This window comes from Pseudorasbora parva, chromosome 22 (genome assembly GCF_024679245.1).
Source record: "Pseudorasbora parva isolate DD20220531a chromosome 22, ASM2467924v1, whole genome shotgun sequence".
NCBI classification, from domain to species: domain Eukaryota; kingdom Metazoa; phylum Chordata; class Actinopteri; order Cypriniformes; family Gobionidae; genus Pseudorasbora; species Pseudorasbora parva.
The window spans coordinates 9,739,864-9,758,115 of record NC_090193.1 but is presented as its reverse complement, the minus strand read 5'-3'; the positions used below and the strand labels follow the sequence as shown (position 1 = coordinate 9,758,115).

At 38.0% G+C, this 18,252-nt stretch overlaps 1 protein-coding gene across 1 annotated transcript in view; it reads right to left on the bottom strand.

Moving 5' to 3' along the window:
- Positions 1–16,412, bottom strand: part of pde4cb (phosphodiesterase 4C, cAMP-specific b) — an 86,435-nt gene extending 70,023 nt beyond the window's left edge. The window contains exon 1 of the mRNA XM_067432159.1: positions 15,834–16,412. Coding sequence (XP_067288260.1) covers positions 15,834–16,039 — 206 coding nt within the window. The 5' untranslated portion in view covers positions 16,040–16,412. The remainder of the gene's footprint in view (positions 1–15,833) is intronic.
- Between the last annotated feature and the right edge of the window lie 1,840 nt (positions 16,413–18,252).

Sequence of the window (18,252 nt, the reverse complement as noted above, 5' to 3'; positions counted from 1 at the left end):
TTAACTAAAACCATCAAGTAAATGATATTGAGAGATTTTATTAAGTTAATAAAGTTAATTATTACTGTGATATTTACTAAGCCACTGAATTATTTTTTAGAGTGCAACTCCTACCGTAAACCTACCCACTTCTCAACAATATAAAACACATAACAGGCAAATAAAAGTCCAGTCACAGGTATTGCAAAAACTGACCAAAACAGTATGAAAGTATTAACATTCCAAGTCTTCTGAAGTCATACTATGTCTTCTTGTAAAGAACAGAGTTGATCTTAATGTTTTAGTTGCTGAAATGATGATTGTGCTGCTCTGTGAACGCACACATTCATATCTCATTCAAATGATACACCCGACTCTTTAGCATGACGTTTACGAGACATCGGAGAGCTGATGACATTTTACAATCAAAGATGACACAATTGGTCACGAGACACAAAAGAGTAATTTCACCATGAAATCTGATGTAACGTTTTTTTCTGACGGCAATTTTTATAATTTGATGTGTTGCGTGCATGATCTTCGGCGGATGGAGATGCTGATCGCTTTTGGGGATTTTCTTCACACAAATCAATCGTTTGGCCTCGGAACACTTGGAATATTTGTACTTTTTGAAAACAATTGTGCATGTAGTCATATCTGCCTGTTATATCCTGTGCTTTATATCATATTATACACAAATAGATAAGTTTAGGGATGGGATGGGGTTGGGTTACATGTTAAAAAGTGTCTAACTAGCGTAAATTAAAAGAAATGTAAATAAAAATATATTTTAGCCTGTCATAATGGCAAATTCATGACCCAATTTGTATTTTCATTATGATGATATACTAGACGTGTCTGTATATGACGCCAAAGGTTTCTCTTTGAAATGAATAAAGCACCATGCTCGTCGAAAAAAGACACTAAAGGGGTACCCTGCACGTTAAAATGTGACGCAGAGGGCTCCTGACCAAGTGTCAATATGTGACAAGCTGGGAGTGAGACTGTGTTGCGTAATCAAAAAAATACATAAAAATATAAATAAAATAAATAAACAAACAAAATAAATACAATCTCTCATTTCTGTCAATAGGGGGGAGGGAGAGATGTGATGGAGGATGTTTCAGCTTAGGAAAGAGTCACATTTTATATTATGTAACCATACTTGATCGTTCAACTATTCGTGTAACTATATTATAATAGGGAAAACATGGAGGTGTTTGGTCGCTTCTAACTTGATCTCTGTTTGGTACCATAGTGAATGAACTGGGCTAAGCTAAATGCTATCAGATCGTCATCGCGCGTCAGAGCGATTAAGTGCACACACTCAGACGAGAGAGGTATGTATCAACTCATCTTAGTTAAGGGAATAACATTGTTTAATATGAAAAAGCGGTGAAGTATACTTTTAAACCTTAATATGAACAGGAGTAATTGTGCTGCTTGCCTTATCAGCCACCCACCCGAATAATTGATAAAGGGACTGTTTGGCATCTGGCATGATGGGTTATTTAACAAACACTGTACTGTTTGCTCAGAGAATTAGTTCTGATCTGGCAACAGCACCTTTTACCCAAGTCTTAACATTAATCATTATTAAGGCAAACAAAACCTCACAACACCATCGAAACTCTTAAGAGCACACGGCATCTTAGCAAACATCACCGCTGCGTTCAGAACAAACACTATCGGTCTGCAGTGTGGTTTCTTTTTAACAGTACTGCGGTGCCAAATGCTCCTTCATAGAGTGTGTTTGAATGAGAAAGAAAGACAAAAAAGGCAGTCCAGTCACCTACATGTTTTTATGAGACAACCTTGAAAATGGAGACATGAGACGTATACTATAATTATTTACTTATTATTTTTTATGTATTTCATAGAAGTGTCTTATGCTCACTGATGCTATATCCATTTAATCAATACTACATAGAGTTAATACGTGAAATATTAAATTAGCTTAAATATATATATTTAACAGTTTTATATTTTAACATATTACTCTAGCCATTACTCTAGTCTTCAGTTGTCAGTCGCTGTAAGAAATCATTATATCATAATATAATGATTTGATGCTCAATTATTAAACCTGCACTATGTAACTTTTCCGACAAAAAAACAAGGTGTAGCTTGATGACGCCAAGTTTGAGCTCAGAATCTTGGGACATGCGATTTTCACCTCACAGTCGGCGGAAATGGAAACTCGGGCAGAAATCAAGTTCATGGATGTGATTATTAACGTTACTGGTGTGTGAAGCAGAGCAGGACCGAGTGTTGAAGGAGCTGAGCAAGGCCGCTGGAGCGATTGTTACGCAACATATGGCTCGCTAGCAGCGGGACTTTTATTATGAAAGGATCGTCTGCGCCATTTCCCCTTTCTGGTTCATGAGTATGAGGTAACGCAGCTCTGTTTATCATATTAGATATATTTAAGTGAGTTTAAAAAGATGTTATGACGTTACTGTGTGCGTTCGCTCAGCGACTGCTGTGACACATGTTGCACATTGCTGAGAGTAAAGTATTTCGGCCAAATAAAACCAGAAACCGAGGGTAAAGCACATAGGCGACTCCCTCAGATGTCCTGGTTCATTGGTTAAAATAGCAATTTTCTTAAAATTTACAAATAGTTGGAAACATTTGCGATATTGTAAGAACTCAACTGAACAAAATATGTAACATTGGCCTGGTGGTTTTTGGATATTTCACTGCAAAAATTCTACATAGTGCACCTTTAATACAGTTTCTAATAATTACCAATGTTGAAAACAGTATTTTTTTCTGCTTAACAAAAATGTGGAAACATTATTTTTCAGGATTCTTTAAAGAATACAATTTATTTGGAAACTAAATATTTTAATGGAGAGTTTTTGTCGCCTGGTGTACGCACCAGACTTTGGACCCTGTTAACTGCCCGGTCGGTTCAGTTCTCGAGTTCTTGCAAGAAAAATTCTCCGCAGGGTTATCCCCGTTGACTCTGAAAGTGTATGTGTCGGCGATATCTGCGTATCATAATCCATTAGATAACGCATCATTAGGGAGACACCCGTGGGTCACGCGTTTCCTCCGTGGTACCTTGAGGCTCAGACCTGCGGCACGCTCCAGGGTGCCGACTTGGGACCTGGCCATAGTGCTGGAAGGCCTTATGTCAACTCCCTTCGAGCCGTTAGAGGAAGTGTCAGAAAAGTTCCTCACACTAAAAACAGTGTTTCTCCTAGCGATTTCATCACTGAAAAGAGTAGGAGACCTACAGGCTCTATCAGTTGCACCTTCTTGCCTTGAATTTATACCAGGAATGGTGAAAGCATTTCTCTTCCCGAGGGAAGGATATGTTCCCAAGGTCCCGACCAACGTGCCGGGACCAGTAATGCTGCAGGCTTTCTGTCCGCCTCCGTTCACTAGTCAAGACCAAGAGAAGCTAAATCTGCTATGTCCGGTCAGGGCCCTAGATGCATATGTCCACAGAGCTGCCCTGTGGCGAAAGTCAGAACAGTTGTTTGTATCTTTTGGGTCCTCCAATAAGGGAAAACCGGCTTCAAAGCAGACGCTTAGCAAGTGGATAGTCGAGGCTATTTCGCTCGCTTATGAGTCGGTCGGACATCCTTCACCTATGAGGGTCATGCGATTTTCAGCTGCCATGTCATTTTTTGTATCATTGTCTTTACTGATCAATTCAATGCATCCTTGCTGAAAATGTTTCTTTTTTTATCTTACTGACACTAAACTTTTGAATGGAAGTGTATTGCAGTTTCCACAAAAAATTGTATGTATCAAAAACGAACATGTTCATCATATTAGAATGGTTTATGAAGGACCATGTGACACTGAAGACTGCAATAATGTTGCAAATTCAGCTTTGTCGTCACAGGGATAAATTAATCATAATAATAATCATAATAATAATAATTTATTTTATTTATAAAGCACTTTACATTTTAAAGAAAATCTCAAAGTGCTATTACATAGAATATATTTAAACAGATGACAGCACTTTTAAATTGTAATAATATTTCACAATATGCATTTTGGTCATATTAATGCAGAACTGATGAGGATCAAAAAAAAAAGAACATCAAAAAAAAAAAATTTGGAATCTAATCCAAACTTTCGACCGGTAGTGTATTTCTAGAAGGCAGTAAGACATCAGACACGCTTCTAAAGGACAGAGCATAGAGGAACATCAAAGCTTTGAAAAAGGCATGTTCAGTTGGACAGCAATGGGAGAGAGATTGCTTTAGTGAGTGTCTGCAATGAGAGGAAGGAAATATGGACAGAATTAATGATCTAATAACGATGAGTTGGTGGCGGTGCTGTTGGGTCAGGTGAACCTCAGCGAGCAGATGTTGCTCGGAGATCCGGTCGTGACATGAGTTGGCCATTATTTTCCCTGTGGCCTGTGGAGAGAAGTGTCTGGAAACAGCTCCCCATCCTAAGCCATCCACCTCCCCCAAATGAGAAATGAGTTTAATTTCACAGATGAGACACCATGTGGTGGGTACAGAGCAAGATCAGAGACCAAAGCTGTGTTTTGGTTCCGGAGACGGCAGGCGAACACACTGGGCAAGCATCCGTTATCAATTCGAACGCCCTATGAAACTATTGAAATGGCCACAATTTGTATTTGAGTAATATGGATTTTACCCAGTGGCATCATCTGCCTTCTTGATAAAATTGAGCAATCATATTCCACTCATGTAAAACACTCTTCATTTCATTCAATTTAAGACAACGCCTTTCTTTTAAATAAAGGATGATGCAAATGACATGCTGTGTGAGATTTTATATGGCTTATGACTCGAAATAAATCGAAATGTTTCCTCCCTTCCTCAATTCTTAGAAATAAAAGGGCAAAGCTGAGCTCGTGATGAAGTGGAAAGTGGTGTCTGAAGACAAAGCATGAGTATAGAATATTTATGAGATACAATAAAATGATCCTGATCAAATCCAGCCACTTAAACACTAATGGTTTCATGGTTGCACGGGATGAGGTAGATTGCGAGTTACATTTACCACATATGATGTAGCCGTCCACTGAAGTGTCCTCTGTCACGGTTGCCACAGTTATGAATAATTTAGCCAATCAAAACACCTAAAACAAAGATTTAAGATCTAATACTTGAAAGTCATCAGTGAATGAGAGCATTATTATTGGCAAATAATATGGAGTGTGTTCATTAGACTTTTTGACTATTCTTCTAAAAGCACATTTGTGAGGTCAGGCACTGATGTTGGACAAGAAGGCCCGGCTCGCAGTCTCCGTTCTAATTCATCCCAAAAGTGTTAGGTTGAGGTCAGGACTTAAGTTCCTCCACACCAAACACGCTCATCATTGTCTTTATGGACCTTGCTTCGCACCAGTGCACAATTATGTTGCAACAGAAAGGGGCCATCCCCTAACTGTTTCCACAAAGGTGGGAGCATGAAATTGTCCAAAATGTATTAGCATGCTGAAGCATTAAGAGTTCAAGCCAAACCCCCGGAAAAAAAAAGGCCACACCATAACCCTGTCTCCATAAAACATTACACTTCGCACAATGCAGTCAGGCAAGTACCATTCTCTTGGCAACCGCCAAACCAAGACTCGTCCATCGGATCGGATTGCCAGACAGAGAAGTGTGATTCGTCACTCCATAGCTCTAGAGTCTCCACTTGAAGTGTGTTTTACACCACTTGGATGCAAGGCTTGGATGCAGCTGCTTAGCCATGGAAACATATTCCATGACATTCTCTATGCACTGTTCTTGAGCTTATTTGAAGGCCACACAACATTTGGAGGTCTGAAGCTATTGATTAAGTTGGTGACTTCTGTGCACTGTGCCCTTCAGCATGTGCCACTTCCTGGCTGAGTTTCAGTTGTTCCCAATTGCTTTCACTTTGTTATAATTATAATTGTTATATTATAATACACTTGTGGCCATGGAAGTGATTGGAACACCTGAATTCAATGATTTGGAGGGGTGTCCCAATAATTTTGCCAATGAAGTGTATGTATTCAATGGCGCGTGTGTATGTATTCAAGCATAGCCTATACATAACACATTTCAATAATTTTATAATGTATGCATACAGGCATATGGTGTAATAATATTCTGTTATTCCAGGAAAGAGTTGGTGAGGGTCAAAGGATTTTGTTGAATTTGATTTGTAATAGGGAAAAACAATACAAACTTTCAGAAGAAATCTCTAGCCCTAAGGGTGAAAAATAGTAATAGCTTGTTTTAGCAAGTATCACCATTAAATGAAAACCTCCGAGTGATGTCTGAGCAACACCACACAACAAAGTGTGAAATCTAAAGCTTCTCACTTTCTGATAAAGCACATGGAACACAGTTAGATCAGTTCTTATGGGTCCTCACAAATACTCTGCAGGGCAGCCAGACAGATAATGACCCACTTTTAGATGGTCAGTCGCTGACAGTTAAATGCATTTCTGCAGTTACACTGCAAGCTGAACAGAGCTGAGAATATTAAGCATTCAGAAAACGTACAGCTAGCCATCTAAATGACACAATGTCCAGTGATTCCAGCACTGTTTGTAAAGATTACACTCAGAAATGAATGTTTTTCTATAAATCATGTTCTATGATACAAATGGACAAACAGCATCCCGCTGAAAATCTATTATTAGGGGAACGAAATGGACTTTGCTCAATGAGCAAAGAACATTCAGTTCCTCTCTGCTCACATAAAGGCACAGAAACAGGCTATATCTCAGGCTTATCATTAAATCTACTGCTATACATGTATATTTATACTGAAGTGAAAAGGTGAAGATCAAGCATTAAGCAGAATTCAGTGCTTTATATGGGCATGCTGAAGCATGTCCTGGTCTGACCCAGAACAGGAGGGTTTTTTTCTTCTTTTCTTCTTCTGTGACCTATATAATGTATTTTGCCCTTGAGGTTGAAACCTTAGCATGGCATAGACCACACAATGTAAAGAACTTAAAATCAAAATCTAGTCTTACTTGACTAGACTTTAGATTGAATTTCTTACCAAAGGACACAAAGCAGACTTGATTTTTGTGTGTGCTTGGGGACAAATTACTGTCGAAAGCAGTGCTTCATTAAAAAGCAATGCAGTGTGAAGAACATTAATGGGAATATTGGTGGAAAAGAAATTAAGTATGGCTTAATATATTTGCATACAATGCAATTACAGTATCATCAGCCCTTTGGCCATAGCAATTCCTAATCACTTTAGCCTAGAAAGAGAAATGAAGCCACCAAGAAAAATATATGTAATAAGTCAATTATAAAAACAGAATAATTATAACTGCAGGCAATAGTCATGATCTGGAGTCATTTTATGGAGATTAGATATAAAAAGACAGAGCTTTGACAGGCCACACAGAAGCCTGTTGTTTTACCATCTTTCAGAATCTTTACATTCAGTTTTGGATTCCAGATCCAGAAAGATGCACAGTTAAATCAAGAGCATATATTTTCTTAAACCTACACTTCTTAAACCCAAATGATGATTTGGGACTTTTGGATAAGGAATTGGATTTGACCCAATTTGGGTTAATGGCACATAATCAGTAACTGATTTCATGCAATTTGCAACAGTTCTCTGAGTGCCGATACCAGTTCAACTATTTTTGTTCACGGCACTGATTACAGAAATACTTTATGTGTGGAAGATAGAAGAAAACTAATATAAGTAGAGAGGAAGGAGAACTTTAAAAATGCCTGCAGCAAGGATCATTATTTTAAAATATATATATATATATATATATATATATATATATATATATATATATATATTTGTATTTTTGTATTTTCTGGAGCAGTCAGCAAGCAGAAACTGAAAAGTCTAGAATGACGCTTTGAGAGGAGTGATTAAAAATAGTTTAATCCACCAATAATAAACAGATTATTCCCAACTTTTGTGTTTATTACAGGCTTTTAGTCTGTGTGTTTCTTGGCAGTGCTTAAAGCCTGAGGTTTTAACTGTAGTGGTAGTATTTTCATTGGAAGAATAAAAAAATAACTAAATACCTGGTAAAATTTAGTCTTAAACATAATTTATTTTAAAATATATTTTCAGCAATGATCATTGAACATTACAAAACTACTTTTTAATTGTATAAACTGTATAACTATGACAATAACCAGTAAGAGTGCCCATGTAGTCCACCAGAGTTTAGCCTGTTGTTCCATTTTTATCCACCCTATAAAAGCCTGGTCAACTCTGTCACTCATGGCTAAGTCTTCTTAGCTGTATCACTGCATTTCTGAACGTTTTCCCTGGTTTCTTGTCTATTGGTTTTGGATTACTTGCCTTATCTATGGAGTACCCTTTTGCCTGTCTCTCCTGTTTTGTTTGCTTGTTTGGACTGCTTGCCTGTGTATGACCTTTTGCCTTTTTGACTAAGATTGTGGATTACCTTTCAATATAGCAGCATTTGGAAACTCTACCTGTGTCTCTCAGAGCAGTACATTACAGAAGACTTAGACAAATATTTAACCAGCAGAAGAAATCATATTCCTTCGTCAAGGTACCTGTACCATTAAAAATTACAAAACGACCTGACTCTAAAACAGTTTATAGACTATGCTCTATTATTGTCTGGTTCCTCCTACACAGTTAGGGAAGTAGAGATGGATGCTACCCCCAAATATTTTTCCGAGCCTGTGTCTTCAGACAAGATGACCGCCTAGTCTGTGTCTTCAGATAAGATGGCCGCAGAGCCTGTGTCCTCCAACAAGATGGCCGCCTCCACTCCAGAGCCAGAAAGCCATCAACCTTCTAGAGCATTGTGTCGTCTAAGCAGACCTTTCAGAGCCTTGTGACGTCTCAGTAGATCTTCCAGAGCCTTGTGTCATTTCAGCAGACCATCCAGAGCCTTGTGACGTCTCAGTAGACCTTCCAGAGTCTCCTCACGCTTCAGCAGATCTTTCAGAACCTCCATCTGCCAAGGACACTACACCAGAGTCACCTGCCTTCACGGGTGCCTCACCAAAGTCTTAAGCCATCATGGACGCCACATCTGTGTTCCCGGTCGTCATGAACACTGCACATAAAGAAATAATGGCTTTCCCTTGGCTCTTGAGACTGGTTTAAGTCTGGAGGACACACCGCTCATGTCAGTGCGAGCAGCTGGCATCTATGTAGTAATGCCAAGCCTTAAGGTCTCTGAGGTGGTTCCACTGTCGACTTACTCCCTTTTACAGTGATGGCTATTTTGTGTGTTTGGGCTACACACTGCTCTCCAGCCCTTGCCCCAAGTCCAGAGAGGACCCCGCCTCCTTTGCCAAGTACAGAGAAGACTCTGTCTCCTACCCAGAGTCCAGAGAGGACTTTGTCTCCTGCCCAGAGTCCAGAGAAGACTTTGTCTCCTGCCCAGAGTCCAGAGAAGACTTTGTCTCCTGCCCAGAGTCCAGAGAGGACTTTGTCTCCTGTCCAGAGTCCAGAGAGGACTTTGTCTCCTGTCCAGAGTCCAGAGAGGACTTTGTCTCCTGCCCCAGAGTCCAGAGAGGACTCTGGCTTCAGCCAGGCCACCTGCTCAACTTGCTTCGCCTCGGGTGTCTTCAAACCCATCTCCACTGGTGTGTATCCACCGAATATCTATTGTTCTAATATGACTTCTGACCAGTAATGTTGCCAGAATCGCATACACTATTTGTTCGTCGGCCAGAGACATTTTTTTCTGCATTCTGGCCCTGAAGGATTTTTGGTTCCTTCCCACCTTCGCCTTTGGCTTTTGGCTTGCTCAGTTGGGGACACTTAAATTTCAACTATATTACTGATCTGCCCGAATTGACACTATATGACAATTCAAATTAGCTGGATGACATCACTGCTTTTACCAGAGCGGCTGTACAGCTGAATCAAATGATGTTGCATTGTTTTCCTGTGTTCACTGTGAAGCTGCTTTGAAACAATCGTCATTGTAAAAAGAGCTATATACATAACAGTGACTTGACTTGACTCGACTAATAAGACGCTGCTGGGGAAAGAGTTAAATCCATAAAGAATTTAGATCCACAAAGAATTTAGAACACCTCAATTTCTCATTTGCCAGCCAAAAACCTGCGACCATGCTCTTGAGTTGGGCTTGTTGTAACAAACCTCTTTCTTTCAGGTAAGTCTTTAGGTAAATTGCTATAAAAGTGAAAACTGATTTACACTAATTCCAACCATAGCTACCCTATTTCAAGAACGTAATGCATATGTGAGCTTCATAGCAGGATGCGTTCAAAAGGCAATATGCTAAATGGGGTGGGATCTAGTAACCTCAAATTTGATTCCAATAGAGTTTGATATTAGCAATCTACCTGCTTTGTCACTAATTTAACTGAGCTGGATCACCATTTTCTCCAGAGCAGCTGTACAGCCGAATCAAATTCAGTTGCATTATTTTCCTGTTTAATACTGTGAAGCTGCTTTAAGTCATTTGGCATTGTAGAAAGCGCGAAATAAAAAAGGTGACTTGACTTGATTAGCATGTTGCTATTCTAGCGAAGCTACCAACAAGATACTATAAAAAGCATAGAATTCATATTACATACAAATATTGGGTCCATGCTTAACTGGAATGACGTTTCAAACTATTTTTAGTGGTTCCTAAAATTAACCAATAAAACATGTTCGGCATTTCTCTTACTTCGTCCACCATCTTGGATTATTTTTTTCCACTGAGCCTATCACAATGTTTTTATTTTACCATAAACATTACATGAAGTGCTGCCTTTTTGGCCAAAATGTTGTAAGGTTCCAGGGTAGCTTTTGGATTTGAAACTCTCTATAGCAGTTTTGGAGCAGAGGACATCTCTATAATCAAATGTGATGGCTAGACTACCTGTGAGTCGAACACAACTAAAAGTCTTCAAAACACATCCTCACCATTAGCCCTCTGACAGCAGTATAATGCTATTTAAATGTGTAAATTACTGTTTACTAAAATGTCTAGAGAACGGCTGCGCTTCTCCAGATAATCAAACACATCTGCGCATCGAAAGTGATACAACAGATGAAAGAGGTGGAAGAAATTCCATAGCTGCTAAAATATGATCCATATTATGAATATGATCCATATCCATAGACAGCAAATATGCTTGCTGAGTGAAAACATCGCATAATGAAATAGGTTTCTTTCTTATCCATTAGTAAAGATAAATAAAAATAATCTGTACTTTGTTGTATATAAGAACAGGCAAATATAATAACTGCTGAAGCTACAAAAGATTATTTTTAAAATGTTCTTTTTCTCAAACCCATTAGCTGACAAAAAAAAAAATGTAATGTACATTTTAGACTATGATTTTTGAATCATGTCACCTAGAGGCCAAAAGTGCAAACAAACACATAGGAAAAATATATATATTTTTTAAATAAAGTGCCTGAAATAACTTTTAAAACAACTCGACTTCAGCAGAGTTGTTGAAGTTGTTGACAAGTACAACCTGCATGGGTTTTTGCCAAGCTAGCTAAATACCACATTCACAACAAACATCACACAAGTCATATATTGGACTTTTTGTGTTAAACACTGTTCTTCTGAAAAATGAAACAAACACAAAAACCCTTAATGACCTTTTTAGTGAAGATGCCAAAAGGAAGTGAGTCATTATTTAACAAGACTCAAAAATTATATCATTGCCAAATTTTCCCAAGACTGCCACATACATTTAAGAGTTATAAAGCTATAAACCATCTACTCATCCTTACACTAAAATGCTGGTGTGCTTGGTCCCATAATTGCTGCTTGTTGGTTTAATTTCTTTGAATTATGGTAAGACATTTTGCCAAAAAGTGTGGAAAACTGTTTACAGAACCTTTAAAACCTAATGATTGTTGATAACCACTGATGTAAGAACAGATGGATAATGACAAAATCACATAAATATTGCCCATAAAACAACTAAATTAATTTTAAAAAAAAAGGTAGCTGTTTTCAACTAATTAGTGAAACAGGCTTTCAAGCTTCAAAACAGGATGCAGAACCAACATAAAAGTAAAAGTATGTCTATACTTTTATGATATATTCTAAGACTATGATGGTTTTGTGCACAACACAAGAATTTTTATTTTGGGTCAAATTGTTTTGCCCAATAGGTCTTGATGCATTATTAATCTGCACAGTCTCTAAGAGAATTAAAACAAGCACAAGTGAATGATACCCTGAGGAATCAGAGTCTCTGGAATGGATAACACACACGGATGTAAAGCAGATCCACATGTTTAGGAGAGTGTAGGAAATGAATGTCGTAGAAGTACCAAAGCTTGATAGTATTAATATCTGCAAAAATAAAGGATTGAATAAATAAAGTAAAAAGAGAGCTATGAGTCACTTTAGTACACCTACTTCTGACTCTCTGTGATTCAGGGCTATTCAAAACTCAATGCCAAACAATCAGCATTCACGGTTTATATGCCTTACCATCGGCTATTTTTAAATCAACATAGCATGGCCACGTTGTGTTGGGCTTTCATTTGAATAAAATCACTGTGTGGGAGACTGGTGAAAATGTTGCTTAATCGAAAGAGGTTTCAATGAAATGTGCTGTTGTAATTATCTATGGTGTTTCCAAAAAATTCAGTGCTTTCTAAAAAATTGGATGAGAAAATGGGGGTGACCTGTATGGTTGTAACATTTTTTTCCAAGTGATATGCCACAACAACAGTTTTATTTTAAATGAATGGCTGCAACTATAAAATATGGGTGAATATGGAGAGTGTATGTGCATTTTGTGTGTGTTTGGGCATGCGCACGTGTGCATTTGTCTGTGCATTTTTGTACGTGCACATAAATGTGTGTGTGTATGTGTGTGTGTGTGTGTGTGTGTGTGTGTGTGTGTGTGTGTGTGTGTGTGTGTGTGTGTGTGTGTGTGTGTGTGTGTGTGTGTGTGTGTGTGTGTGTGTGTGTGTGTGAGTGACAGCAAATTAACATGAACATAGGCATTCTGTAGAATTATTTAAATCACAAAAGTTGTATGTAAGTGGATACTTGTTTCAAAACACGTTACAACCTACCCCGCCACATCACCCATTGTTTAGCCAGCTGTATTAGCATGACGATATTAATTTAGCAGGAGGCTGATTCACCATTCTTTACTAGAGAAACTACACTTTGACCTGATATAACTTTACAACTATAATACTATACAACTATGATATGACTATACAACTATCTACAACGGAACTGAACAAAATAATATCGTTTTTTTTTTTTACCTCAGAATTAATTTTCTGCTGTAGCTTCAGGAGAGATAGTGACACAGACTGGAAAACCTCCATGTGGGGTCGTAAAGGAAGCCAGAGAAAAGTGAAACTGTCATATGACTTCTATCTTATGATTCACAGAATTGGTAGTGTTATACCCGGTCTCCCCTAATCCATTTTACAAAAATAAAACAATGCAAATATTACAAAATGTGATGTTAGAAGGTGTATGAATTGTTTGTTTTTCTAGACCCATGCGGTTGATTTGTTGGGGGGGGGGGGGGGATTGAGGTTGAAGGGGGAAATATCATGATTAGATATGATTTGTTTTAGTGCATCTTCTGTGTTCGCAAATCAGTCTAAATTAACAATTAATAGAAGACTAATTTAAAGGTCCCGTTCTTTGCGATTCCATCTTTCAAACTTTAGTTAGTGTGTAATGTTGCTGTTAGAGCATAAATAATACCTGTAAAATTATAAAGCTTAAAGTTCAATGCTAAGCGAGATATTTTATTTAACAGAAGTTCCCTTTCAAAGCCTACAGCGAACGGCCGGTTTGGACTACAGCAGGAAGTGCAGGGATGTAATGACATCACTAGAACCGTTTGTTGACTAACCCTCCGCCCACAAGAACACGCAAAAAAGGGGGCGTGGTCTTGTTGCTCTCCCACGTGGAGAAGAGCGTGCATTCAGCGCTTGCATCTCCCCGTTATGGTAAGAGGCGGGACCTTTCCGGGCAAAGTGCGCTAAGCTGATGTCCAATCACAACACGGGAAGCGCTGGCCCAATCAGAACTCGTTACGTGTTTCTGAAGGAGGGACTTCATAGAACAAGGAAATCATCAGGCCGTTTTTAGGACAGAGAAAACAGCGCCGTACAGATAAGTCAATTGTGTGAAAAATACTGTGTTTTTTTACACGTGAAACATGAACTCATGTTATATTACACACTGTAAACATAATCAAAGCTTCCAAAACACGCAAAGAATGGGACCTTTAAAAGTAATGTAAAACAACTCACCCATTAAGATATTGCTTTGTCACAAAAAAAAATCTAACTTGAAATGGCCTGAATGTATGATGCCTGTTGTTTTCAGCTTGGTAAAAAATTTAAACATTTAAATTCACACGTAAACATTTTAGTGTCTGTGATCAGTGTTTACTTGATGACTGAAAATCCAAACATAGATTGGCCTAATACCGTAGATCAGACTAATAGCCTAAGTTAAAGAGCAGCTGAAATTCAGTTAACAAATAAAATATATAATAATATATAATTATTACTTAGTTTTTATTTTGTAATAAATGTGAAAATGCTTAAAAACACTAATTTGATGAGATTTATACTTGGTTTTAATATACAAAACAGAATTGTATTTAGTTTCTTATTTTATGTAAAGTAATGCTTACTTAAAGGGGTACTTCAGCACTGGGAAGATGAATCTGCATTTAAACTGGGTCATCAATGTAGTAGAAATGTGAAATTATTTTTTTTAATTTAGTGCCTTCTAGCCTGAGAAAAGACAGAAAATGTATTTTTGTCTCATGGGGATGAAAGACTACAATTCCCAGAATGCTTCGCTGCCCTGTGAGGCCACTCGATTCGAAAGCTTACAAACTTCGAAATAATTCGAAAGCTTACAAACTCAAAATTCATCCTATGAAAACTGTTTTGAAATCGGAAGTTGCATTACCATGGAAACGGTACATTAAATTCTTTTAGAAGGCTCCTCCCCTAGTGGGCGGTGTCAAGTTTCATATTATAAAATGTATTTTAACTACTTTTTTTAAAATCAAAATAGTTTCTAATATTGACAAAACACATATTGTCGGAAAGGTCTGATCTCACGGTTCCATATTTGATGACTGTTTTGGGATAGAACTGATATTTGGACATAAATCGTGTAAGTTGTTACAGGAAAATGCAATCAATGGAATGTGGATGACACCCGGTGACTATTTTTCACCTTAACAAAATCTCATGGGAATATCAACTTCAAATTTGGAACACAACTTGGTTAGACATATGGCTTTGTAATTTTATAGTATTTTTTTGTGTAAAATATATATTTTATATCAAATATTTAGTACAGTATTTTTGATTTACCGTCAATTTAAACTTCCAATACCTTTTTTACTTTTACTTTTAAATTGCTTTCACTTTAAAACAAGACCAAACGTAGATCTATATTCCCAAGCATTCTTCAATTACAGCGATTTAAGTTTAGGGGTCAGTTAAGGGGTTAAACGGCTACAGTTCAGGGGTTAAAAAACGTAGATGACATCTACAAAAAAAAAAAAAAGTATTTGTAATATGCTTGTATTTTCAGCTAAACTAAAATGGTTCTGAAAAAAAAAGTTAAAATATTTAAAGTTTTATGACAACTTCAATAGAAGATTCTATCTGATTTAAGTTAGGAGATTTAACTAAATAAATAATCTCCATTATATAGTTAATAATATATGATGATTGGAATTTCAATTTCATTCAGTTCAAAAGAACAGCATTTTTTTTTAATTTACGCAGGTTTTGAACTTTTTTGCAAGAAAAATACAAAACTACTATACAAAACAAGCATTTTTGTAATTAAACGTGTCACTGAACACCTCATAATTGAGATATTGACAACCATCACATGAGGAAGTTCTACTCTAATTTACAAACAATTGACACATATTTAAAGTACGATTTACCGTTTGTTAAAAGAACATGGCCAGGACATTCTTGGTTTTTTCAGACCTGGGCGGCGCTGCTCCGTGACTATGTTACAGCACAGGTACCGCTCGGTGTCGGAGTGGTACCGCTGTTTGATTCGGATGTGGGTCCGGGGCTGCCTCCAAAGATGCTTGGGCGGTTTAGCCAGACCAGCGCCTTCCCTGCTCAGCGCCGAGCACTCCATCACTGCACAAGTTCAGCTCCGTGTCTGCTGTCCAAAGTCAGGAATATGTAATTGTCGAAGTTTGCAGCTTCATATAGTGCCTCAATGTCGGAAGAACTGTCCAGCGGTCAGTGGTGCTGAAACCGAGCAGCACTCGCGCTATACATTCAAGTTTATAAATTCGGGAAAATGATAGTATCGTAATACAACGCTTTGTTGAAACAGCGTGTTTGCAGAAGCAAAAGCTCTTTTAAAGTTACACTCGCTCAGTCACTCTCCGCATCGTTCAGCAGCAATAAATGTGGTACAGATGAAGACGGAGTGAAACTGAGACATATGGTCGTCTCAGCAAACAAAAAGGAGAACGGTCCTGCGGCGTGGCACATATGCAGCATGTATCTGAAGTGAATGAGAGAGTGCGCGCTGAGGCGGATATAAAGATCCTTCAGAGCAACGCCATACAGTGACGCCTAGTGTGCATTACATCACCAGGTACTTTACACACTCCCAAACTGAGTAAACACACACACACACACACACAATATGAGTATTGCTAGGCACTAAATAGGGGATACCTGTCTGAACTTTCCTGTTTTTACAGTATGCTTGCTTGTGTGAATTATAGTTGCGAACAAGGTGTAACACTTTTTTCTTCAGCACCTAAAACTACCCTCTTTTAGCTACACGTCTGAAACTTTTAGGCAAAGTACCCACATTTGTCTACTATAAATGGCAACAATTTAAATTATTCAACTGTATCAGATGCTTTGTGAGATTATGTCTAAAACTAATTGGCCTTTTGTTACAAACGTCCTTACTATTGGGTAGGTTGTAATACTGGGATAAGTTGGAACAGGTAAACAAAATGCACAAAAACTATAAGGGTACTCCAAGTGATATGCCACAACAACAGTTTTATTTTGAACAAATGGCTACAACTATAAAATATGTGTGAATATAGTAGTGCAACTATAATTCACACAAGCAAGCATACTGTGAAAACAGGAAAGTTCAGACATGTATCCTCTTTAGTTCCTAGCAATACTCATATTGTGTGTGTGTGTGTGTGTGTGTGTGTGTGTGTGTGTGTGTGTGTGTGTGTGTGTGTGTGTGTGTGTGTGTGTGTGTGTGTGTGTGTGTGTGTGTGTGTGTGTGTGTGTGTGTGTGTGAGAGAGAGAGAGAGAGAGAGAGAGAGAGAGAGAGAGAGAGAGAGAGAGAGTAAATTTACATAAACGCAGGCTTTTTTTACTTTCTTATTTCAGAATTGTATTTTCTGCTGTAGCTTCAGGAGAGATCGCAACACAGACTGATAAACCTCTATGTGGGATTGTAAAGTAAGCCAGAGGAAACTGAAACTGTCATAGGACTCCCTGATTCGTGAGTTTACAGAGACTTTAAAGCTGCACTATGTTCTTTCTGTCCGCCTGAGGGCATCTGTTAAAAAAAAAGGAAAAAAAAAAGGCGTAGCTTGATGATGCCAAATTTAAGCTCAGAATCATGGGTAATGTGGTTTCCACCTCACAGCCGGTGGAAAAGAATCGGGATAGGACTCGGGTAGGAATCAAGTTTATGGATGCAATTATTAACGTTAATGTAGTGTTTAGCAGAGCAGGACCGAGTGTTGAAGGAGCTGAGCAAGGCCGCTGGAGCGATTATTGTGCAACACACGCCTCCCAAGCAGCAGGACTTTTATTATGAAATTTTCGCTTTTCGGTTCATGAGTATGAAGTAACGCAGCTCTGTTTATCATATTAGATACATTTAAGTGTGTTTAAAATGATGTTATGACAATACTCTGTGCGTTCGCTCAGCGGCTGCTGTGACACATGTTGCACATTGCTGAGAGTAAAGTGTTTCTGCCAAATAAAACCGGAAACCGAGGGTAACCTGGATATGACGCAAACTGACTGGCGACTCCCTCAGACGTCCCAGTTCATTGGTGAAAATAGCAATTTTCTCACAATTTACAAATAGTTGAAAACATTGGGATATTGTAAGAGCTCAACTGAACAAAATATTTAACACTGGCCTGGTTTTTTTTGGATATTTTACTGCAAAAATCCTACAGGATGCACCTTTAAGTAGCTTCCAATGATGTGATGAGAATTTTACTAAATAGAGATTGCCTAGTGCAAGTGAAAAAAATTTTCAAGCTGTTCTGTGAAATCTTATGCATACATGTATTTTCTTGCTCACTGATTACAATAAAGGAATTATTGTGGGCTTATTGAATA